This window comes from Mesoplodon mirus, assembly GCF_964341445.2.
Source record: "Mesoplodon mirus genome assembly, chromosome: 2".
NCBI lineage: Eukaryota > Metazoa > Chordata > Mammalia > Artiodactyla > Ziphiidae > Mesoplodon > Mesoplodon mirus.
In genome coordinates this window covers 153,592,460-153,618,359 of record NC_138977.1, presented here as the reverse complement: position 1 = coordinate 153,618,359, position 25,900 = coordinate 153,592,460, and the positions used below count along the sequence as shown (strand labels likewise).

The window sequence follows — 25,900 nt, the reverse complement described above, 5'->3', positions numbered from 1 at the left end:
TTTTGAGCATTATGTGTATCTTCAAGGTGTAGTAACAATTACTTCTATAGGAAAGGGATTTAACAGGCATTTTCTTGTAAATCTAGATATGGACAACTATTGAAATTTTTCTGACGTGTTTGATGTTCATTTCTCTTAGAATGTGTTACTTTGCTGAAACCAGATTCAAAGACTAGGTCGATTGATCCCCTGCAAGATACACTTGAAGGTTAAGTAACTACAGATCTCATCTAATCCCGTGTAATCTGCTGTTACTAAATGGCCGTTTGTATTCCTGGCACACCAGTTTCTGAATGCTTAGGATTTGGTTTTTACCTGTGTCCAAATAACGTCTAAAAGGAACCATGCGTCTCTTTGCAAGTCTGTGCATCGCGCTAGGCTTTTTGGAAAGAGTGAGCTGTTTGTGTCCTTCACAGTGCACCTGTGGTTATCATGGCAGAAATGACGGCATGGGATCAAGGTATGCTTCTCTCCTTGCTACTAAGTGTTCTAATGATTCCGAGGAAAAAGACTCAAACCAGATGGCCTTGTTTTGAAAGCAAATTGTTGATCAGAAATCAGAGAAGAGAAGATTTAATCTAGATAAGCTTTAACGTAATGGTGTTAATCCTGGTTGCCTGCTCCTTCATGTTTTCATTTCGAGCAGTTTAACTCCTTCAAAGCCCCTCAAATTATTTGAGACTCTCAAACACATTCCGTGTTAATAAAATATTCATTGCACTTGTATTCACAAAATGAACCTTGCAGGAGGTCAAACCACTGAAATGCGTGTGGCCAGTTCAGCCTGATTATAGAAAGCACAAGAGGGCAGGGCTGATCAGAAGGTGTGTGACATGCCCAGATCATTTGCTTCCAGTGTTTTCCATTTCATTTTGAGGATTATTCATGGCAACTGGATAGACCTTAGGAAGTAGGAAGGATGATCACATGAGTGAAATTAGAGAGGTTCATAATCAGAATTTCTCATTTTAAGGTATTGGAGTTTGAAAGAAATGGGTCAACACTTTGTGTTGCAGACACTGTGGGACCTTACAGATATTACTTAACCTCTGTGTTGCTTTAATATCTACTTGTGGAGTGAGAATAAGTATTTATTTATAATATGCATGAATCCTTTTAGATAGAAGTTAAATGCAAAACGGAATTCTTGTTGGCTAAACATAGTAAACCTTGATTTTTTTGGGAGAGGATATTAATAACAAAATCAGATTTTTTTGTGTGACTCGGTTGAAGTGAACAGTGAGCCTCTTAAAGTAATTTGTTAAAAGAATCGCTCAATTTATATCTTACAACTTTATACAAATAAATAATAATAATTAACACATATTTTTGTGTAGTTTGTCTTGTTATTGTATAAAATTTACTAACTCTTGGTATCTCTTTGAGATAGTCAGTAGGTGGTTAAAGACAGTGAGAAGAATGTAACAATTTAAAGACCTACTTGGCAAAAGTATGCTGCAGTTAATGACTCAGATCAGGCTACCTTTGAAAAAACAGTCACAGAAATGTTTCCTTTTTCGTGGTGGCCCCATTATTGATGGATTTTATAAAAATCATAGCATGTTACGCCTGACAAGAACTCCAGAAATAATCTAGTTTGACCACTGTCATTTTTAAATGAATAAACTAAATCATATAGAGACTAAATTGCTTGTCCAAGGTCACAGCATTGAGTTGCTGCAGTGACTGCCTGACAAAGACGCTAGGTCTTTTAGCTTCCAATCCAGGCTTTCCTCCATTACAACACACTGGAACGCTGACTTAATGAGGAGAAGCTGGATCATTCTGGTATAAAGTAGCACTGAAATTTGTGATTCAGATTAGAGATGAAGAGTGAGAGGTGTATCTAGAGAATTCCAATGATGCTATAGGCTCTTCTCCTAAAGTTAAAGAGAGGAGATGACGTGACCAGTACATTGCTTATGCCTCTTCCCTCTCTTTACATTATAGCCTGGCTTTAAAAATTCACTGATTTAATGTGATGTGTTTTACTGAATGGCCATTTTATTATTATTATTTGCTATATGTGTATTGTATTATAATTTAGATGATGCTTTGCAAAACTTTTTATTGTTCATTTTCAGCAATCCAGTGGGACTGAATATATAATGGGAGATAAATAGTTCTTTTTTTTCAGGTTTAAATGAATCTAAATTTTCTGATTTTTCATACTTTACACCCACACATGGGACAGGCTTGTTTTTCTATGCCTGTTTTACACATGCCACTAAACAAGACCACAGTGTGACTTGCTCAAGGTCACTTAAATTAGTGAGTGGTAAAAAAAAATAAACTTGCAGTTCCTGGTTTATTCCTTAGGCTGAAAGCAATGCACGTGTCACATTGTTAAAATAGGGCTTAATTTTAATCATATAGTATGAACACTTGCTGTTTCCTTTCCCTTCCTACCTTGCTTCCTTTTTTTTCTTCCTTTCTCTTGTGCTCCTCTTTAAAAGGATCAATTTATAACTTCAGTAGGGGATTCTTTTAAAATGGGCCATTTCCTGAAGAGGTTAAGAGTATGCACCTTGGAGCTGGACAGTTGTGGGTCTGAAAGGTTGTTGTGTAACCACTAGCTCTGTGATCCTGGGAAGTTACCTAATGTTGATGGGCCTCAGTTATTTTATCTGTAAAAATGAGATTGAAGATAATAATAGCAAATACCCATTAAGTGCTTATTATGTGCCAGGAAGGTGTAAAATTTTCCATCCATTTCAATTAATCATTATAACAGTGCCGTGTGGGAAAATGAGTTGAGAGATTGGTGAAGTGGCTTTCCATGGCCACAAAGGAGGTGATAGAGCTTAGATTCAAACCAAGATCAGCCTGACTCTAGAGCTGGTGCCTTTACCTATTACCCAATATTCAACTCATTGGGCTGTTACAATGATTAAATACAGGGATATATGTGATGTGTATTGTACAGGCCTGACACATAAAGAGCTCAGGTTGAATCACATGAAATTGCTGATATTTGATTGTTTTTAACCTACAAAAATGACCATTTCATATAGTTCAACCTAGAAGAAGGTGATGATATTGACAAATTATTAACTAACAGTTTAGCCAGGCTGAATAGATATTTTGTGCAAACCAGTAGGGAATGAAAAATTCGATGCTTGCTTCAATCAAGTATTATTTTTTTCAAATGAGTCTCAGAAAACACATTTTCTTCCATTGCTCTGTGACACTAGGTCTGTGCTATGTAGTGACCTGGATATGAACGAGGTACCTACAAACTTCCCTGTGGACACTGTGAAGCTTCGCATAGAGAAGACCGTTGTCCATAGGATCCCCGCCGAGGCCTTCTACTACCTGGTGGAGCTCCAGTACCTCTGGTTGACCTATAATTCTGTGGCCAGCCTTGACACCAGCAGCTTTTACAACCTAAAGCAGCTGCATGAGTTGCGCTTGGATGGAAATTCTCTGGCTGCTTTCCCTTGGACATCTCTGAGGGATATGCCTCGTCTGAGGACCCTGGATTTGCACAATAACAGAATAACCAGTGTGCCAAATGAGGCGGTCATGTATCTGAAGAACCTTGCCTACTTGGATTTATCAAGCAATAGATTAACCACACTGCCGCCAGATTTCCTGGAGAGCTGGTCCCACTTAGTTACAACATCATCCAGAAGGCTGGACCTTTCAGCAAGAAGAATTATTCTTGGTAAGCTCACAACCTCTGGGCTTCTCAGATCCAGATAATTTGCTCTGTATACCTTCAGTTGTGCAGTATTTTCATGTCTATTGAATTTGTTGTTTTACTCTATACTTGCACTTTTGATGGAATAGTACTTTATCATTTGACCTAGGTCAGTTTACCCATCTGCCCTGTGTCAGGTGTAATGGCTCTGTTTGTGTCTGTGCACAAGCACGCATGTATTTGTGCATGTATGCATCCATGTGTGTGGAGTGAGGGCAGCAGTGTATGTTTGTGTGTGTTAGGGGAGGGAAGGAAATTGGCCTCATAAACTGAGAGACTAATGCTGCTCTTAGAGAACCTCGAGAAGAGTGACAAAATCTACCAACCTGCACTGATTCTCATGAGCACACACCAGTGCTCCATACTCTGCCACAACCAACCTTTTGCTCTGGTCTATTTTCAACCCTTCATAGGCTCTTCAGGAGTGGGAGAAGGGCATCTGCAGCTTTATGAGGTACCAGTGGTTTAATTGGTTTAATTAGTTAGGAAGTATATCTTCCAAATATTCTTAATTTAAAAAGAACTAGTCTAGACACCAGTTATTTTACTAGCCCTAAACGGGTATCCTAATGTGTCTGGTCTCTTAGTTTAGCTGTGATTAGTTTTGTGTATTTTTATCCTAACTTCTTTTAGGTTCTCTGGGTATTTGCCTTGAATTTTAACATGTAAGCTCCTTCTAGCAAACCCTTCTCTCTTTTTTGTGTGTCTTCCCACAGTGCTTTGCACGGTGCTCTGCACATGGTGAATGCCCAGTAAATGTGGTTGCCCGATTGAAATCAGTGAACTGAGACCCTTCTCAGCGGTATCTGTGGGCAGTGAGGCCTTTTCCACTTTTGTATGAGACACAAGCCTGAGGCTTTGACCAAGCAGTTTGATTTGCTAAAGTTTTGTTCACCCAATAAGGCTGTGTTGTTATTTCACAAGTTATGTCCATCATGGCTGCAGAAGAGGTTATAGTTCTCAGAAGGATGAAAGAAGTTCTGAGTGTTTGGCTAGTGAAATGACTTATAAGACTTTGGAATGAGAAGCAACTAGATGTTAAGAAATTGACCCAGAAATTCCTACCAATATCACTTGCCAAATATTTGCTGAAATAAAGAATAAATAAAATACAAGATATATTTGAGATTTTTTTGATAAAAAGAAAAGTATGACGTACTTTATAATAACCATAAATGGAGTATATCCTTTAAAATTTTTGAATCACTATATTGTACACCTGTAACTTATATAATATTGTACCTTAACTATACTTCCATAAAAAATTTTCTAACTGAAAAAAGGGAAAATACTGTGACAACACTTAAATTGCTTTAGCATTACTTTTGTTGAAATGTATCTGCATTTTAGTGCTTATGAAACTAAAAATATGAATAATAAGAACCAGATAGCGAAAAGGTCAAATAAATTTTTCTTACACAGCTATTTCATGTTTTTCCCACTATCTATCTAGTCCTTCAAACATTTTTTTTTTTTTTTTTCTTTTTGCGGTATGCGGGCCTCTCACTGTTGTGGCCTCTCCCATTGCGGAGCACAGGCTCCGGATGCGCAGGCCCAGCGGCCATGGCTCACGGGCCCAGCCGCTCCGCGGCATATGGGATCCTCCCAGACCGGGGCACGAACCCGTATCCCCTGCATCGGCAGGCGGACTCTCAACCACTGCACCACCAGGGAGGCCCCCTTCAAACATTTTTGATTAGAAGATAAAAGAGGTATTGTAGGACAGGTTAGAGAAAAAAATTAGTTTAATTTAACAATAGTTGTGGAATCCTTAAAATATATACTCTAATAGGAACTATGCAAACCCATACTGTAGTATATATTTACTTTGTTCTAGTCACTAATTTAATCTTGATGAGTAAGACTAATGGCTAGAAATTTTCTTAACTTAAACATTGAGATTTTATTTCTCTACATATTTTTAAAAGTTTCTTTGGGTGCAATTCTCGGTTCTAATAAAATTACCCAATGGAGACATATAGTAGAAAATAAAATCAAATTACTAAGTTGCTATTAATAGCTCTCTAATGATTACTTCCTAATATTAATATAAATAAATAATTTATAGAACATTAATATTTTTCACTTGTGAGTTAAATCTGAATGAGAACTTAGGGATCAAATGGGAAAGGGTTATGAACTTTCATTGTCCATGGAGATAAACAGCTTTATGTTTTAGGGTTTAGATTCTTTTTAAAAAATTATATGTTTCAGGTGTACAGCATTATAATTCAACATCTGTATACTCTATGAAGTGATTACCACCACAGGTCGTTACCATCCATTACTGTACAATCGACCCCCTTCATCCATTTTGCCAACCCGCCCCCCTGTTCCCCTTACCCGTTGGTAACCACTAATATGATCTCAGTATCTATGAGTTCATTTTTCTTTTATCTTGTTTGTTTTTTTCTAATTCCACATATGAAATGATACAGTATTTCTCTCTGTCTGACTTATTTCACTTAGCATAATACCATCAAAATCCATCCATGTTGTCAAAAATGGCAGGATTTCATTCTTTGTTATGGCTAAATAGTGTTCCATTGTATGTATATATACCACATCTTCTTTATCCATTCATCCATCATTGGACATTGGGTTGTTTCCATATCTTGGCCATTGTAAATAATGCTGCAATGAACATAGAGTGCATATATCTTTTTGAATTAGTGTTTTTGAATCCTTTGGATAAATACCCAAAGGAATATCTGGGTCATATGGTAGTTCTGTTCTTAATTTTTTGAGGAATCTTCATACTGTTTTCCATGTTGACCGTACCAATTTACAGTCCCACCAACAGTGTATGAGGGTTCCCTTTTCTCCACATCCTCTCCAACATTTGTTACTTCGTGTCTTTTCGATAAAAGCCATTCTCATAGGTGTGAGGTGGTATCTCATTGTGGTTTTGGTTTGCATTTCCCTAATAATTAGTGATATTGAACATCTTTTCATGTGCCTATTAGCTATCTCTATGTCTTCTTTGGAAAAAATGTCTATTCAGATCCTCTGCTCATTTTTTAATCAGGTTGTTTATTTGTTTTTGTTGTTGAGTTGTATGACTTCTTTATGTATTTTGGAGATTAACCCCTTATCGGATATATGATTTACAAATATCTTCTCCCATTCAGTAGGTTGCCTTTTTGTTTTGATGATGGTTTCTTTTGCTGTGCAGAAGCTTTTTAGTTTAGTTCCGTTGGTTTATTTTTCTTTTTGTTACCCTTGCCTTTGGAGTCAGATCTACAAATACATCACTTAGACCAATGTCAGTGAGGTTACCACCTATGTTTTCTTCTAGGAATTCTATGGTTTCAAGTCTTACATTCAAGTCTTTAATCCATTTTGAGTTAATTTTTGTGTATAATGTAAGATAGTGGTCTAGTTTCATTTTTTTGTATGCGGCTGTCCAGTCTTCCCAACTCCATTTATTGAAGACTGTCCTTTCTCCTTTATATGTTCTTTACTCCTTTGTTGTAAATTAACTGTCCACATGTATGTGGGTTTATTTATGGGCTCTCAATTCTGTTCCATTGATCTTCATGCCTGTTTTTGTGCTAATACTATACTCTTTTGATTACTATAGCTTTGTAGTATTGTTTGAAATCAGGGATCATAATACCTCCAGCTTTGTTCTTTCTCAAGACAGTTCTGGCTATTTGAGATCTTCTGTGTTTCCATACAAATTTTAGAATTATTTATTGTAGTTCTGCGAGCTATGCCATTGGAATTTTGATTAGATTGCATTGAATCTATAGATTGCTTTGGGTAGTATAGACATCTTAATAATACTAATTCTTCCAATCCATGAGCACAGGATATCTTTCTATTTATTTGTATCATCCTCAATTTATTTCTTTAGTGTCTTACAGTTTTCAGTGTACAGGTCTTTCACCTTCTCAGTTAAGTTTATTTCTAGGTATTTTATTCTTTTTGATGCAATTGTAAATGGGATTGTTTTCTTAATTTTTCTTTCTGAAAGTTTGTTATTAGTATATAGAAATGCACAGATTTCTGTATATTGACTTAGTATCATGTGACTTTATTGAATTATTTGTTCTTTTTTTGGTGGTTCTTTAGAGTTTTCTATATATAGTATCATGTCATCTGCAAATAGTGATAGTTTTGCTTCTTCCTTTTTAGATTTGAATGCCTTTTATTTATTTACTTATTTCCTTTTTTTCCCCTAATTGCTGTGGCTAGGACTTCCAGTATGTTGTTGAACAAAAGTGGTGAGAGTGAGCATCCTTGAATTTTTCCTAATCTTAGAGGAAAAGATTTCAGCTTTTCATCCTTGAGTATGATGTTGACTGCCGGTTTGTCATATATGGATTTTATTATGTTGAGGTACCTTCCCTTTATACCCATTTTGTTGAGAGTTTTTTATCATTAATGGATGTTGAATTTTGTCAAAAGTTTTTTCTGCATCTATTGAGATGATCATGTGACTTTTATCCTTCATTTTGTTGGATACAATATGATGTAATCATTGATTAATTTGTGGATGTTGAACCATCCTTGCATCCCTGGAATAAATCCCACTTGATTATGGTGTACGATCCTTTTAATGTATTGTTGGATTTGGTTTGCTAATATTTTGTTGAGGAAGGGTTCAGATTCTTTAAAAACTAATGAGAAAATACTTTTAGTGTAACATTAAATTTATATAATTATATATAAAGCATGATCACTATTTTAAAATTTGCAAAGACAGAGACTGAAAAGTTACACTAATTGGTTAACTATTCTCTTTGATATCTTTTTGCTTTTCTGTATTTTCAAAGTGTTCTGCAATGATCATGCATTACTTTTTTAATCATGATAATAATCATGATAATAAATAACAAAAGATATTTTGAAACATGTCCAGCCATGTGTGGCAGCTGACCTTAGCAAAGTCATGACTACTATGTAACAAAAGGGGAAAAGAAGTGCTACCCTCTCAAAAGAAGACTAGTTCATGTGTGTGAATCACACACAGAAAACTCAGTTTTCACATCTGGAAAATGGAGATGACGGGATTTATTCCATCTTGCTAATAGGAATGTAATGAAATGTTGAGTTTATGTGATAGTTCTTTAGAATATAAAGTGGACAGTCTCTGAGGCTATGATTTTAGATCAACAACAATCCATAGCAGCTGTGACTGAGATGTGAGTGTCTTATAAAGAAAGATTTTTCTAGTTTGGCTTTCTTGTTATTTTTAACTACATTTGAGTCTTCCAATTTCACCATTAAAATATGGTAATAAGAACCAGCTCTAGATTTTCTAGAATTCAGTGTTTAACTGTAGCAATTATATCTTTCCATATACCCTGTAGAATTTACCTTTGTACTATTACAATGGGATACATTCTGTTTCCATTTCATTTTTATTGCCCTATGTTTATTGCTGTTAACAGATTCTATTTGTAATAATAAATAGTAATAGCTAATATTGATGGAATGCTTACTCATGGCCAAAAAGTTTATGGATATAACTTCTTCTAGTCTCACTCCATGGTAAATACCATTTCATCCCCATTTTATAGATGAAGAAATGAGGCACAAGTTAAAAGACTTGCCCAAAGTCACTTATCACATAGTGATGGAGCTGGGGTTTGAATACAAGCCATTTGGTTCTAGAACCCATGCTCTTCCCCACTCCTTTGTAATGCAAGGTACGTTATAATACTAGAGTTATGTTCCTCATATATCTTATTTTACTGATATCTTTAAATCATATATTTATTTAATAAAAAATAATTTAGGGAGAGGCTTTTCAATTACTTCCTCTCTCTTCTGTGTGAATAAAAATATCAACCTAATAAAATTGTCCTTTAATGTATCTGTAAAAATGTAAACTAGTGTCCTGCAAATGAACATTTAAATTAGCTATGAAACTAGATTATTGATATACAAAACAGGTAAATTTCCATGGCCTCTTTTTCAAGAATAAGGACATATTTACACAGACAAACTCTACAAGACCTATCACTGTTTATCTTGGAGGAAAAAACCTGCAGTAGCAGAGAGTATAAAATGCTTTTTTGGTCCTTTTTCCTGGTACCCAAATTTGCTCCATTGTAAAAGAGCTCTTCTATTCAGAAAGGAGTTTGCCAGAAGGGCAGTGGTGGCCCTGAGTATTCCCACAGAATTCTGTAAAATGGCATTGTTTTAGTTCGACGAATACTTCTCAGTCTCTGTTGGTGTGCCTGCTCTTTCCTAGGCATGGGGGAAACAAATTCACACAGTTAAGGCTTACTTCTTGCTAGACACTCTTCTGAGGACTGCCTGGCATTATCTCAGCCTTTAGGACAACCCCGTGAAGTGGGTCTGTAATTGTCATCACCTTCTTTTTCCAGCTGGTAAAGAGGCAGACTCAGCTTCAACTTCACAGTCCATCTCCAGAGACATCACTCTTTTATTTTAAAAAAATTTTTTTAACATTTAATTTAATTTTATTTTTTTGCCATGCCACACAGCTTATGGGATCTCAGTTCCCTGACCAGGGGTTGAACCCGGGCCACAGCAGTGAAAGCCTGGAATCCTAACCAGTTGACCACAAGGGAACTCCTTAAATTTCTTTTAAATTGAGGAATTGAAGTATCATTTGCATACAGTGGATTTTAAGTGTACAATTTGGTAAATGATGATAAACATATACCTGCACAAAATGCACACCCTCATCAAGATACAGCAGCAGTAGTCCCCAATCCTTTTGGCAGCAGGGACCAGTTTCATGGAAGATAATTTTCCCATGAATGTAGGGTGGGGTTGGGGGATGGTTCAGGAGGTAATGAGAGCAATGGAGAGCAATGGGGAGCGGCAGATGAAGCTTTACTCGCTTGCCCACTGCTCACCTCCTGCTGTGCAGCCCAGTTCCTAACAGGCCGCGGACTGGTATCGGTCTGTGGCCTGGGGGTTGGGGACTCTTTTTTTTTTTTTTTTTTTTTTTTTGCGGTACGTGGGCCTCTCACTGTTGTGGCCTCTCCCGCCGCGGAGCACAGGCTCCGGACGCGCAGGCTCAGCGGCCATGGCTCACGGGCCCAGCCGCTCCACGGCATGTGGGATCCTCCCGGACCGGGGCACGAACCCATGTCCCCTGCATCAGCAGGCGGACTTTCAACCACTGCGCCACCAGGGAAGCCCGGGGACTCTTGATATACAGAATATTTTCATCACCCTGGAAAGTTCCTCTGTGCCCCTTCTCAGTCAATTTCCCCCCACCCCAGGGAACTACTATTTTTACGTCTATTACCATAGGTTAATTTTGCCTGCCCTAGAATTTCATGTAAATGGAATCATTTAAGAGGCACTCTTGTGCCTGGCTTCTTTCACTCAGCATTATGTTTTTGAGATTCATCCATGTTGTTGCATGTATCGGTAGTTACTTATTGCTGAGTCATATTCAATTGTATGATTGTATCAATTGTTCATCTTTTCTCCTGTTATTGAACATATGAGCTGTTTCCAGTTTTTAGCTATTATGAATTAAGCTGCTATTAACATTTTTGTGCATAGCTTTTTGTAGCATGTGTTCTCATTTCTCTTGGATAAATTCCTAGGATTGAAGTTGTTAGGTTATAGGATGGCTATATATGTAACGTTTTAAGAAACTGCCAGGGACTTCCCTGGTGGCGCAGTTGTTAAGAATCCGCCTGCCAATGCAGAGGACATGGGTTTCATTCCTGGTCCGGGAAGATCCCACATGCTGCGGAGCAACTAAGCCTGTGTGCCACAACTACTGAGCCTGTGCTCTAGGGCCCATGCTCCACAACAAGAGAAGCCACTGCAATGAGAAGCCCGCACACCAAAACAAATAGTAGCCCCGGCTCGCTGCAACTAGAGAAAGCCCACGCTCAGCAACGAAGACCCAACGAAGACAAAAATAAATAAATTAATTAAATAAACAACAGACATTTATTAAAAAAAAAAAGAAGAAACTACCAGTATTCCAAAGAGGTTATACTGTTTTACACTCCCACTAACACAGTCTGTTTGCCCCATATCCTTACCAACGCTTGATGTCAGTCTTTCTCATTTCAGTCATTCTTGGGAGTAGATACGTCAGGGAGTGGAATCACATTGCCATTTTAATTTGCATTTCCCTGATAAGTAATGGTATTGACAGTTTATATTTGCTTATTGTCCATTGGTATATTTCTTTATAATTTTTTAATGTTTTTCTTTTTATTATTGAATATGAGTCTTTTATCAGTTGTATGCATTATGAATATTTTCTCAAGTCTGGGACTTGTCTATTCATTTTCTTCATGGTGTCTTTGGTAAGAAAGTTTAAATTTCTTTTTTTTTAATAGATCTTTTCTGGAGTATAATTGCTTCACAATACTGTATTCGTTTCTGTTGTACACCAAAGTGAATCAGCCATATGCATACATACGTCCCCATATCCCCTCCCTCCTGAGCCTGCCTCCCATCCACCCTATCCCACCCCTCTAGGTCATCGCAAAGCACCAAGCTGATCTCCCTGTGCTATGCTGCTGCTTCCCACCAGCCAACTGTTTTACATTTGGTAGTGTATATATTGTCAATGTTACTCTCACTTCGCCCCAGCTTCTCCCTCCCACCCTGTGTCCTCAAGTCCATTCTCTACGTCTACATCTTTATTCCTGCCCTGCAACTAGGTTCATCAGTACCATTTTTTTTTAGATTCCATATATATGTGTTAGTATACAGTATTTTTTTTTTCCTCTTTCTGACTTACTTCACTCTTTATGACAGACTCTAGGTCCATCCACCTCACTACAAGTAACTCAATTTTGTTTCATTTTATGGCTGAGTAATATTCCATTGTATATATGTGCCACATCTTCTTTATCCATTCATCTGTTGATGGACACTTAGGTTGCTTCCATGTCCTGGCTATTGTAAATAGAGCTGCAATGAACATTGTGGTACATGTCTCTTTTTGAATTATGGTTTTCTCAGTGTATAAGCCCAGTAGTGGGATTGCTGGGTCATATAGTAGTTTTATTTTTAGTTTTTTAATGAACCTCATTACTGTTTTCCATAGTAGTTGTATCAATTTACATTCCTACTAACAGTGCAGAAGTGTTCCCTTTTCACCACACCCTTTCCAGCATCTATCGTTTCTAGATTTTTTGATAATGGCCATTCTGACTGGTGTGAGGTGATACCTCATTGTAGTTTTGGTTTGCATTTTTCTAATAATAAGTGATGTTGATCATCTTTTCATGTGCCTCTTGCCCATCTGTATGTATTCCTTGATGAAATGTCTATTTAGGTCTTTTGCCCATTTTTTTTAACATTTTTATTGGAGTATAATTGCTTTACAATGGTGTGTTAGTTTCTGTTTTATACCAAAGTGAATCAGCTATACATATACATATATCGCCATGTCTCCTTCCTCTTGCATCTCCCTCCCACCCTCCGTATCCCACCCCTCTAGGTGGTCACAAAGCACCGAGCTGATCTCCCTGTGGTATGAGGCTGCTTCCCACTAGCTATCTATTTTACATTTGGTGGTATATATAAGTCCATGCAACTCTCTCACTTCATCCCAGCTTACACTTCCCCCTCCCCGTGTCCTCAAGTCCATTCTCTACGTCTGCGTCTTTATTCCTGTCCTGCCCCTAGGTTCTTCAGAGCCTTTTTTTTTTTTTTTTTTAGATTCCATATATATGTGTTAGCACATGGTATTTGTTTTTCTCTTTCTGTCTTACTTCACTCTGTGTGACAGATTCTAGGTCCATCCACCTCACTACAAAGAACTCAATTTCGTTTCTTTTTATGGCTGAGTAATATTCCATGGTATTTATGTGCCACATCTTTGTTATCCATTCGTCTGTCGATGAACACTTAGGTTGCTTCCATGTCCTGGCTATTGTAAATAGAGCTGCAATGAACATTGTGGTACATGACTTTTTTTTGAATTATGGTATTCTCAGGGTATATGCCCAGTAGTGGGATTGCTGGGTTGAATGGTAGTTCTATTTTTAGTTTTTTAAGGAACCTCCATACTGTTCTCCATAGTGGCTGTATCAATTTACATTCCCACCAACAGTTCAAGAGGGTTCCCTTTTCTCCATACGCTCTCCAGCATTTACTGTTTGTAGATTTTCTGCCCATTTTTTAACTGGATTGTTTGTTTTTTTGATATTGAGCTCCATGAGCTGTTTGTATATTTTGGAGATTAATCCTTTGTCTCTTGTTTCATTTGCAAATATTTTCTCCCATTCTGAGGGTTATCTTTTTTGTCTTGTTTATGGTTTCCTTTGCTGTTAAGTCCCATTTGTTTATTTTTGTTTTTATTTCTGTTACTCTAGGAGGTGGGTCAAAAAAGATCTTGCTGTGGTTTATATCAAAGAGTGTTTTTCCTATGTTTTCCTCTAAGAGTTTGATAGTGTCTTGTCTTACATTTAAGTCTTTAATCTATTTGGAGTTTATTTTTGTGTATGGTGTTAGGGAGTGTTCTAATTTCATTCTTTTACATGTGGCTGTCCAGTTTTCCCAGCATCACTTATTGAAGAGACTGTCTTTACTCCATTGTATGTTCTTGCCTCCTTTGTCATAAATTAGGTGCCCATATGTGTGTGGGTTTATCTCTGGGCTTTCTATCCTGTACCATTGATCTATATTTCTGTTTTTGTGCCAGTATCATACTGTCTTGATTACTGTAGCTTTGTGGTATCGTTTGAAGTCAGGGAGCCTGATTCCTACAATTCCGTTTTTCTTTCTCAAGATTGCTTTGGCTATTCGGGGTCTTTTGTGTTTCCATATGAATTGTAAAAATTTTTTGCTCTAATTCTGTGAAGAATGCCATTGGTAGTTTGATAGGAATTGCATTGAATCTGTAGATTGCTTTGGGTAGTATAGTCATTTTCACATTATTGATTCTTCCAATCCAAGAACATGGTATATCTCTCCATCTGTTTATGTCATCTTTGATTTCTTTCATCAGTGTTTTATAGTTTTCTGAGTACAAGTCTTTCACCTTCTTAGGCAGGTTTATTCCCAGGTATCTTATTCTTTTTGTTGCATTGGTAAATGGGAGTGTTTCCTTAATTTCTCTTTCTGATTTTTCATTGTTGATGTATAGGAATGCCAGAGATTTCTGTGCATTAATTTTGTATCCTGCAACTTTACCAAATTCACTGATTAGTTCTAGTAGCTTTCTGGTGGCATCTTTAGGATTTTCTATGTATAACATCATGTCATCTGCAAACAGTGATAATTTTACTTCTTTTCCAATTTGTATTCCTTTTATTTTGTCTTTCTTCTCTGATTGCCTTGACTAGGACTTCAAAAACCAGGTTGAATAAGAGTGGCAAGAGTGGACATCCTTGTCTTGCTCCTGATCTTTGTGGAAGTGCTTTCAGTTTTTCACCATTGAGAATGATGTTTGCTGTGGGTTTGTCATATATGATCTTTATTCTGTTGCAGTACGTTCCCTCTATGCCCATTTTCTGGAGAGTTTTTTATCATAAATTGGTGTTAAATTTGGCAAAAGCTTTTTCTGCATATATTGAGATGATCATTGGTTTTTATTCCTTAATTTGTTAATGTGCTGTATCACATTGATTGATTTGCATATATTGAAGAATCCTTGCATCCCTGGGATAAATCCCACTTGATCATGCTGTATGATCCTTTTAATGTGCTGTTGGATTCCGTTTGCTAATATTTTGTTCAGGATTTTTGCATCTATGTTCATTGGTGATATTGGTCTATAATTTTCTTTTTTTGTGATATCTTTTTCTGGTTTTGGTATCAGGGTGATGGTGACTTCGTAGAATGAATTTGGGAGTGTTTCTCCCTCTACAATTTTTTGGAAGAGTTTGAGGAAGATCAGTGTTAGCTCTTCTCTAATGTTTGATAGAATTCACCTGTGAAGCCATCTGGTCCTGGACTTCTGTTTGTTGGAATATTTTAAATTACGATTTCAATTTCATTACTTGTGATAGGTCTGTTTATATTTTCTAATTCTTCCTGGCTCAGTCTTGGTAAATTGTACCTTTCCAAGAATTTGTCCATTCCTTTGTGGTTGTCCATTTTATTGGCATATAGTTGTTTGTAATAGTCTCTTACAATCCTTTGTATTTCTGCAGTGTCAGTTGTGATTTCTCCTTTTTCATTTCTAATTGTATTGATTTGTGTCCTCTCCCTTTTTTTCTTGTTGAGTCTGGCTAAGGGTTTATCAATTTTGTTTATCTTCTCAAAGAACCAGCTTTTAGTTTTATTGATCTTTGCTATTGTTTTCTTTGTTTCTATTTCATTTATTTCTGCTCTGATCTTCATGATTTCTTTCCTTCTACTGACTTTAGGTTATCTTTGTTCTTCTTTCTCTAGTTGTTTTAAGTGTAGGGTTAGATTGTTTATTTGACATTTTTCTTGTTTCTTTTTTTTTCAACTAATTTAATTTATTTATATGTGGCTGCATTGGGTCTTCGTTGCTGTGCACGGGCTTTCTCTAGTTGTGGCAAGCGGTAGCTACTCTTTCTTGTGGTGTGTGGGCTTCTCATTGTGGTGGCTTCTCTTGTTGTGGAGCATGGGCTCTAGGTGCACGGGCTTCAGTAGTTGTGGCACATGGGGTTCAGTAGTTGTGGTTCATGGGCTCTAGAGAGCAGGCTCAGTAGTTGTGGCGCACAGGTTTATTTGCTTTGCGGCATGTGGGATCTTCCCGGACCAGGGGTCGAACCTGTGTCCCCTGCATTGGCAGGCAGATTCTTAACCACTGCACCACCAGGGAAGCCCTTTTCTTGTTTCTTGAGGTGAGATTGAATTGCTATGAGCTTCCCTCTTACAACTGCTTTTGCTGCGTCCCATAGGTTTTGGGTCGTCGTGTTTTCATTGTCATTTGTTTCTATGGATTTTTAAATTTCTTCTTTGATTTCTTCAGTGATCTCTTGGCTATTTAGTAGTACACTGTTATCCTCCATGTACTTGTGTTTTTTACAGTTTTTTTTCCTGTAATTGATTTTCAATCTCATAGCCATTTGGTCAGAAAAGGTGCTTGGTTTGATTTCACTTTTCTTAAATTTTCCAAGGCTTGATTTGTGACCCAAGATGTGATCTGTTCTGGAGAATGTTCCGTGTGCACCTGAGAAGAAAGTGTATTGTGCCACTTTTGGGTAGAATGTTCTATAAATATCAATTAAATCTACCTGGTCTATTGTATCATTTAAAGCTTGTGTTTCCTTATTTATTTTCTGTTTGGATTATCTGTCCATTGGTGTAAGTGGGGTGTTAAAGTACCCTACTATTATTGTGTTACTGTCAATTCTCCTTTCATGGTTGTAAACATTTGCCTTATGTATTGAGGTGCTCCTTTGTTGGGTGCATAAACATTTATAATTGTTATATCTTCTTCTTGGATTGATCCTTTGATCATTATGTAGTGTCCCTCCTTATCTCTTGTAACAGTCTTTATTTTAAAGTCTATTTTATCTGATACGAGTATTGCTACTCCAGCTTTCTTTTGATTTCCATTTGCATGGAATATCTTTTTCCATCCCCTCACTTTCAGTCTGTATGTGTCCCTAGGTCTGAAGTGGGTCTCTTGTAGACAACATATATATTGGTCTTGTTTTTGTATCCATTCAGCCTGTCTGTGTCTTTTGGGTGGGGCATTTAATCCATTTACATTCAAGGTTTTTATTGATATATATGTTCCTATTACCATTTTCTTAATTGTTTTGTGTTTGTTTTTGTGGGTCTTTCTCTTCTGTTGTGTTTCCTGCCTAGAGAAGTTTCTTTAGCATTTGTTGTAGAGCTGGTTTGGTTGTTCTGAATTCTCTTAGCTTTTGCTTGTCTGAAAAGCTTTTGATTTCTCCATCGAATCTGAATGAGATCCTTGTTGGATAGAGTAATCTTGGTTGTAGGTTTTTCTTTTTCATCACTTTAAGTATATCCTGCCACTCCCTTCTGTCCTGCAGAGTTTCTGCTGAAAAATCAGCTGATAACCTTATGCAGATTCCTTTGTGTGTTATTTTTTGTTTTTCTCTTGCTGCTTTTAATATTTTTTCTTTGAATTTAATTTTTGTTAGTTTGATTAATATGTGTCTTGGTGTGTTTTTCCTAGGGTTTATTCCGTATGGGACTCTCTGTGCTTCCTGGGCTTGGGTGACTATTTCTTTTCCCATGTTAGGGAAGTTTTCCACTATAATCTATTCAAATATTTTCTCAGACCCTTTCTTTTTCTCTTCCTCTTCTGGGACCCCTATAATTCGAATGTTGGTACATTTAGTGCTGTCCCAGTGGTCTCTGATATTGTCTTTAATTCTTTTCATTCTTTTTTCTTTATTCTGCTCCTGGGCAGTTATTTCCACCATTTTGTCTTCCAGCTCACTTATTCATTCTTCTGCCTCAGCTATTCTGTTATTGATTCCACCTAGTGTATTTTTCATTTCAGTTATTGTGTTGTTCATCTCTGTTTGTTTATTCTTTAGTTCTTCTAGAACTTTGTGAAACATTTCTTGTATTTTCTCAGTCCATGCCTCCATTCTATTTCTGAGATTCTGGATCATCTTTACTATCATTACTCTGAATTCTTTTTCAGGTAGATTGTCTATATCCTCTTCATTTATTTGGTCTTGTAGGTTTTTACCTTGCTCCTTCACCTGTGTCATATTTTTTTGCCATCTCATTTTTTTTGTTTGTTTTATGAGTGTGTTTGTGTTCCTGTCTTACTAGTTGTTTGGCCTGAGACTTCCAACACTGGAGTTTGTAGGCTATTGGGTAGAGCTGGGTCTTGGTGCTGAGATGAAGACCTCTATGAGACCTCACTTCAGTGAATATTCCCTCACATCTGAGGTTCTCTGTTGGTCCAGTGGTTCAGACTCCTCCCACCACAGGAGATTTGGCCCAACCCCCAGAGGTGCACTTGGGGGTTCCTCCTGTCTCCTTGGGCATCAGGGTCCCCCACCAGCGGCTGGCAAGTGCCCTAGTTGTGGGGAGATACTAACTCAGTGTCTTCCCACACTGCCATCTTGACTCTGCCCTTCAGAAAGTTTAAAATTTTGATGACATCCAATTTATCAGTTTTTCCTTTTATAGTTAGTGATCTCTGTGTCCCATCTAAGAAATATTTGCTTACCTACAGGTCACAGAGATATTCTTTCTTTATAGTTTTAACTTTTATATTCAGTTTTTAGCTTTATATTCTTAGCTTTTATGCTTATGACTGTGACCCAGCTCAAAATAGTTTTCGAGTGTAGTGTGAGGTAGGGGTTGAGGTTTATTTGTTCCCAAGCAGATGTCCAGTAGTTCCATTTGTTGAAAAGACTTTACTTTCCCTTTTGAATTGTTAAGTACAACTGCCTCCACAAAACTGACTGAGTCATGGATTTTGCCTTCAAGAGCTTATAGTCTGCAGAATAACTTTTGTACTAGAATTTATCGCTGACTTTTCATAAAGAATAGCACATCCAACTACTGTGATGCATGAAAAACATTACCCTTTTAGAAAAGGGACAAGGCAAAGTTATTTTGCCCCATCCAAGAATAGTTATATAAAATAAATTACTTAATGCAAATTGCTGATTGTGGTTGGTGCTTTGCCTTGAAGGAATGCAGTACAGGTAATAGTTTAACTTCAGAGAGTTCTTGTACTTTGTCCCCAGAAGAAAAAATAGTTGAATGTGTTCAGCCCTCAGATTACTATTATTATTCAGGCTTTAAAAGTTGTACCCTTGACCTTAGATATTTCATAGCTTGAATAAATAGTTTATTTTTGAGGGATTTAAAAATATTTACTCCTGGTTTACATAACTTTTAGATATAACCAATTGGATTTGTTTTTTAAAGAATTTTGTTTCACCATTAACACATTTTAATAAAAGTTTCAAAGCATAAATGAAAATGTTAACTTTATAGCTCTTGATCTTTCCCTTTATAGACATTTATTCTCCAGACATCACTACTTTAACACTTGTTATTTGTACATGACAGCACTTACAGCTGCCACCCATGCTCTAGATGTTTTTAGGTGACAAAGAGATGAGTTATGGTGGAAGAAGTATTAGACTAGGAGGCTCAAACACATGGGACTTAGGACTCTCCGCTACTTACAAAGTCAAGGCAGTACTTTCTTTGTGCCTTAATGTCTGGTATGAAATTGGAAGAATCATACTAGCTTCCCAAAGTCAGTATAAAACATATACACAGTTGTTGAGAATGAGAGCTTTAAGATCAGGATATCAAGGTTCATATCCTGACTGCATCCAGTTGTTTGACCTTGGGCAGATTCCTTTACTTCCCTGAGCATTTTCTCATCTTTAAAATGAGGATGATACTAATATTATCCACCTCATGCTATTGTGAGGATTGAGATAGACAAACACCTTGGCATGGTCTCTCTCTTTTCCATGGTCTCTCACATTTCTCTTGTGAACAGAGGTAGACACTGCAACTGCCTTTTGTTCTGAACTGTCTTTTCTAGATATACCACTTTGGAAAGCAGAGATATGTCTCCCCCCAGAGCAAAGGGTAGATATGCTTACTACCCAATATAATAAAAATAATGTCTCCTTCCAGATCTGTGATTAATAAATTATTCTTCATCTTTGACTAGGAGTCTTGTATCTTCTACCAATATCCATAAAATGGTGGCAAACTGGGATGAGTTGGTCACCCTAAAGTAGGGTAAAGTGTCAACCCTTTACAATTCTTGATAAGTGCAGTATTTGCCACATAGGAAGCAACCAATAACTGTCATCTTGTGTTGTTATTATTTTATTTTATTTTTTAAAATTTTATTGAAGTATATAGTTGATTTACAATGTTGTGTCTAATTTCTGCTGTACAGCAAAGTGATTCAGTTATACATATATATATTCTTTTTCATATGGTTTATCACAGGATATTAATTATAGTTCCCTGTGCTATACAATAGGACCTTCTTATTTATCCATCCTATATGTAATTGTTTACATCTGCTATCCCAAACTCCCAGTCCTGCCCCCACAGCTCCCCTACCTCTTGGTAACCACAAGTCTGTTCTCTATATCTGTAAGTCTGTTTTTGTTATTATTTTATAAAGAAAAAATCTGACATACCAACTCAAAGTGTTTTGAAAGTATGAAGCGTTCTACACATGTTAATTATTTATTTTTTTTAAGCAATTAAAAAAATTTTTTTAATTAATTTATTTTTTGGCTGTGTTGGGTCTTCATTTCTGCGTGCGGGCTTTCTCTAGTTGCAGCGAGTGGGGGCTACTCTTTGTTGTGGTGCATGGACTTCTTATTGCAATGGCTTCTCTTGTTGCAGAGCATGGGCCTTAGAGTACGTGGGCTTCAGTAGTTGTGGCATGTGGGCTCCAGTAGTTGCGGCACGTGGGCTCAGTAGTTGTGGCACACGGGCTTAGTTGCTCTGCGGCATGTGGGATCTTCCCAGACCAGGGCTCAAACCTGTATCCCCTGCATTGGCAGGCAGAGTCTTAACCACTGCACCACCAGGAAAGTCCCTACACATATTAATTATTATATGACAGAGTGAATTTGGTGTTTGTTGGCAGGTTGAGTAGAATTTAAATCAATATTAGAGAACTGCTCATAGATTCACAGAACTAAATGTAAGAGGAGGAAGGTCAAGGTAATTCACCCATGAAAGAAAAGAAGTTTCTAATATGGAAGATAATAAAAACAGCAAACTTTACCAATACTGGCAGAGAAATATGAACCACTCACAAAGTGCTGTTATAATAAAAATAGGCATAAACAGAAATCTAGAATTTATGAATGGACAGTTAAATCTTCCACCAGGGTTAGATTTTTTTAAACTTGCTGTTCTGTCTTTTCTCCTTACAAATCAATGCATAATTCACTGCACAACCACAAATCTTTTTGAGATGAATCTTTTCCAACCTTGGGCTTTTTATGTAAGGCTGGTATGGGACATCACCCTTAAGATCCTTAGGGAGATTTTTGTCTGACTGAATGCTCTGAAGCACCATCTTAGATTCTTCTGAGATCTTAGCAACTAATTATATAGAACCACCCACATGGATTTGACTTTTATTCTGAAGCCCTTTCTTAATCTGAGAATTTTGGAGAGGCTGGGTGTAAGAAACAGTTTTATTATTGAACTTAGCAAGTTTTAGTTCCTTTACATTTAACGGTTCTTCCTTTAGCTATTGTCTCTCCTTTACATTTTACTATGAGCAGCAAGAAGACACCAAGCAGCAGTTTCAACACTGTAGAAATATCCTTAGTCAGAACATTCATTTCATTGAGTACCTTTTCTACTTCCCATGTTAACCACAGGTGATAGTGTTGCTAAACCTTCTGCTACTCCATAACAATGGTGCCTTTTCCTCTAGTTTCCAATAACATTTTTCTCACTTTTCTTTAAGCTTTCACTGATAGCCACTTTGAAGGACACAACACTTTGGCTAAGAGTTCTGAAAGCTGAGGCAGATCCTGAAGGCATTTGCAACTGGAGCTGTCAGCTAACTATGTTCCCTACTGCTGATCCTCTCTTGAAAGGGGACTTGAGCAGTGCACCTCCATGGCCACCACATGTAACGTTCATGCCAAGCCATGTTCTACCAGTTTTTCCAATCTTGTCTCCTAACATTGCCTGCATCTCACTCTATACTTTTGCTACAACAACTTGTACTACCTCGATATGCCTTAAAATCACACAAAATCATGACATATTGCAGGCTGAGTTAGGTGCCTTGAAGCACCCTATAATAATACTTATAATAATATAAATACTTTCGGGCTTCCCTGGTGGCGCAGTGGTTGAGAGTCCACCTGCCGATGCAGGGGACACGGGTTCGTGCCCCGGTCCGGGAAGACCCCACATGCCGTGGAGCGGCTGGGCCCGTGATCCACGGCCACTGAGCCTGCGCATCCGGAGCCTGTACTCCGCAATGGGAGAGGCCACAACAGTGAGAGGCCCGCGTACTGCAAAAAAAAAAAAAAAAAAAAAAAAAATATATATATATATATATATATATATATATAAATACTTTCATGGTACCCTAGAAATCTATCACTGTATTTATGTCATTCTTTAGTACTTGGATTCAAATCTCGACTCTGACACTGCTTAGCTAAATGACTTTGGTCAAGTTATTTGGTTTCTCTGTGTCTCAGCTTCTTCATCTTTACAATGGGGAAATAATATTCTTTTCATAGAATTGTTGGGGTTAAATCAGTTAATACAGGTAAATGCTTAGAACAGAGCCTAGTACAGAGTAAGTGTTCCATAACTGTTAGCTATAATCATTAATGATCTAAACTGACAAGATATATTGATTTAGGTGGCTGGAGTGCAGAGCAAAACTAACAGAGAGGTGACTCTAATCCTTCAAAGCACTTATGTTTTTAGGGCCACAGTGCAGAAATGCCATCCCACGAGGCTGTGATGTAAACAGAAGTCATCAGGAAAACCTTTATCAACCTTTTCCTCCCTTCTGGTCTAGGCCTGCAGGACAACCCATGGTTCTGTGACTGTCACATTTCCAAAATAATGGCATTGTCAAAAGTCGCTGACCCTGTGGTAGTACTTCTCGATCCACTGATGGTTTGTAGTGAACCGGAGCGCCTCACAGGGATTTCGTTTCAGCGGGCTGAGCTGGAGAAGTGTCTGAAGCCATCAGTGATGACCTCGGCCACCCAGATCACATCTGCTCTGGGCAGTAATATTCTGCTGCGGTGTGATACCACTGGCTACCCTACCCCGCAGGTCACCTGGACCAGACCAGACAGCTCGCCAGTTAATTATACAGGTATCTTCTTAATTCAGGCCTTTGAAACAAGGAGTTTACAAATGACTGAACTTAATCTTATGTTTTTGTATGATTTGAGATTGGCTGGTTATTTCTAATAAAATATGCTAAGATTGTTGAATGGAAGAAATTTGAAAAGTACACTTTATTGATTAATATTTTCCTCAGTTTGTCTGATTAGCTATGTAGATGAAATCAGACAATCTGATTTCTTTCTTAGATGGAAAACAACATGATGCAGTGGATGGATGGTTGCAGATAAGGCCTTTGTCTTTATCTTTCCTCCATCATCTTGGAAACTGCTCACTTTAAAATGTATAACAATTACAATTTCCTTCAAGAGAATTTCAAACAAGTTTCTTATTTTTGAATGATTATTCAAATAATAAATTACATAGGAACTTTATTATGAGGCAAAAAGTGTAATTTTTAAAAATATTGATTACACAGGTTTTTAGATCCTACTATGACCAAATCAATGCTTTGGCCTTAGTTTCAATAGTGATATTCTGATGAGTAAAGGGATATATTTTTAAAACTCTTCCAAATTAAATTTAAATTGAGGCTGAAATAATGAAACCTGATAGAATTAAAAAAAAAAAGTCAAGGCCTAAGGCCACAGTTTAAGGTAGTGAGTTAAATTTTGGGCTACTGAAATACCACTCTGTGCATATTATTATTCTTCAGAAAGCTTCAGAAAAGGAAATATGTTCAGATTTTAGTGTTTAGGAAATTGAAATTCCAATTTTGCAAACACTATGTATTATTCCATAAATAAAAACCTCATTGTTTGCTTGTTTATCTAAATTAAATATACTGTGAAAGATAAGAATAGAAATTATGACTCCTCCATGCCAGAAAATGGTCCACTATGCCTTCTGACTATGTGGATAGTTAACACTTTATTACAATGAAAAAGTATTTTGAGAAATATTTAAGTAAGGTCTTGTGATAAACATTTTACAGAATCACAGTGGGTTAAAATTGGAAGGGATATTTGAAATCACTTTGTCTTATCCCCTTATTTAAAAAATGTGGAAACAGAGGCCTAAAGACACTAACTGGCTTGTCTAGAATCACATACTACTTAGTAAACAAAAGTTTACTAAGGCCAAAGTTTCTTAATTCTCAGCCCCATGTCTTTTTAAAATACTATTTCCCATAGAAACTTCATGACACCCAGAATGTCCTACACTTCCATATAAACCATTTACAGAACCATAACCTGCAATCAGAGACTTGCAGCATGCCATTTCCCTCTTGGTTTATGTGAGAGGTATGCGTGTAGAACCAGAAATTGTTGCCTTTTGAGTTGGCATGTTGCGAGAATCTTTTCTTTCTTTTATCTCACAGATTATGCATTTTTCTTTCTTCCAGTAATTCAGGAATCTCCAGGGGAGGGAGTCAGATGGTCCATAATAAGCTTGACAGGCATTTCTTACATGGATGCTGGGGATTACAAATGTAAGGCCAAAAATTTGGCTGGGATGTCAGAAGCTGTGGTTACTGTGACAGTGGTTGGTGTTGTCATGACCACCATATCATCAGAAACTTCTGAAAGAAGAACTGGGGATCACCCTGAGCAAGAGGTCCAGCTGGGATCTAGAACATCTGCAACTCTACCTGGTTCATCATCATCTCCCTGGCCTTATTCCTCCTCTTCTTCCTTCCCAGCTTCTTCCACTTTTCCTCCTACTTCTACTTCATCTCCTCCCTCCACTGCTTCCTTCTCCTTATCTCCTTTCTTCTCCTCCATTGTTTCTTCAGCCACAACTCCAAGCACTAGAATATCTACAAGCACTACCATGGCCAGCCGTCAGTCACTCCACCCAGATGGGAAAAGGAATGTCAAGGTGGAGATGAGTAGCGGTAAGCTTCCCCCAGCTAGTGCAAGTAAAAGAGAAGAGCTGGCATTGTTGGATCAAGCCCTGCCGATGGAAACGAATGCCACAATAGAAAATCTCCAGGTAGTCAGCGAAACCGATGAAAGCGTGATCTTGATGTGGAACACCATTAACACCACGCAGAATTTGGAAGTGACTGTGTTGTATTCCAAGTATGGTGAGAAGGACCTGCTACTGCTTAATGCAGACTCCAGCAAGAACCAAGTCACCATAAGTGGCTTGTTGCCTGGTTGGCAATATATAGCATGTGTCTGTCCAAAAGGAATGCCTCCCCAGAAAGACCAATGTATCACCTTTTCTACTGACAGAGTTGAAGAAGAAGGTGATTCTCAAGGGTCTTTCCTTATGGTGGTGAGTGGTGCTGCCTGTGTTGTTGTCTTGCCATTGATTTTTTTCCTGTTGTACAAAGTTTGCAAACTTCAGTGTAATTCAGACTCCCTCTGGGAAGATGATTTGGCAAAAGAGACTTATATCCAATTTGAAACGCTGTCCCCCAGGTCTCAAAGTGTAGGGGAACTTTGGACGCGAAGGCCCAGAGACGATTCAGAAAAACTGCTGCTTTGCTCTAGGTCAAGCGTGGAATCTCATGACTTTTAA

General features: G+C 37.5%; 1 protein-coding gene across 1 annotated transcript; it reads left to right on the top strand.

The window, feature by feature from the left end:
* Positions 1-344: 344 nt before the first annotated feature.
* On the top strand, positions 345-25,900 carry LRIT3 (leucine rich repeat, Ig-like and transmembrane domains 3; the record flags this gene model as incomplete). Its single annotated transcript, XM_082610536.1, has 4 exons — positions 345-460; positions 3,195-3,667; positions 23,094-23,399; positions 24,777-25,900. 4 exons carry the CDS (start codon positions 345-347, stop codon positions 25,898-25,900), a joined length of 2,019 nt encoding a protein of 672 aa, XP_082466662.1.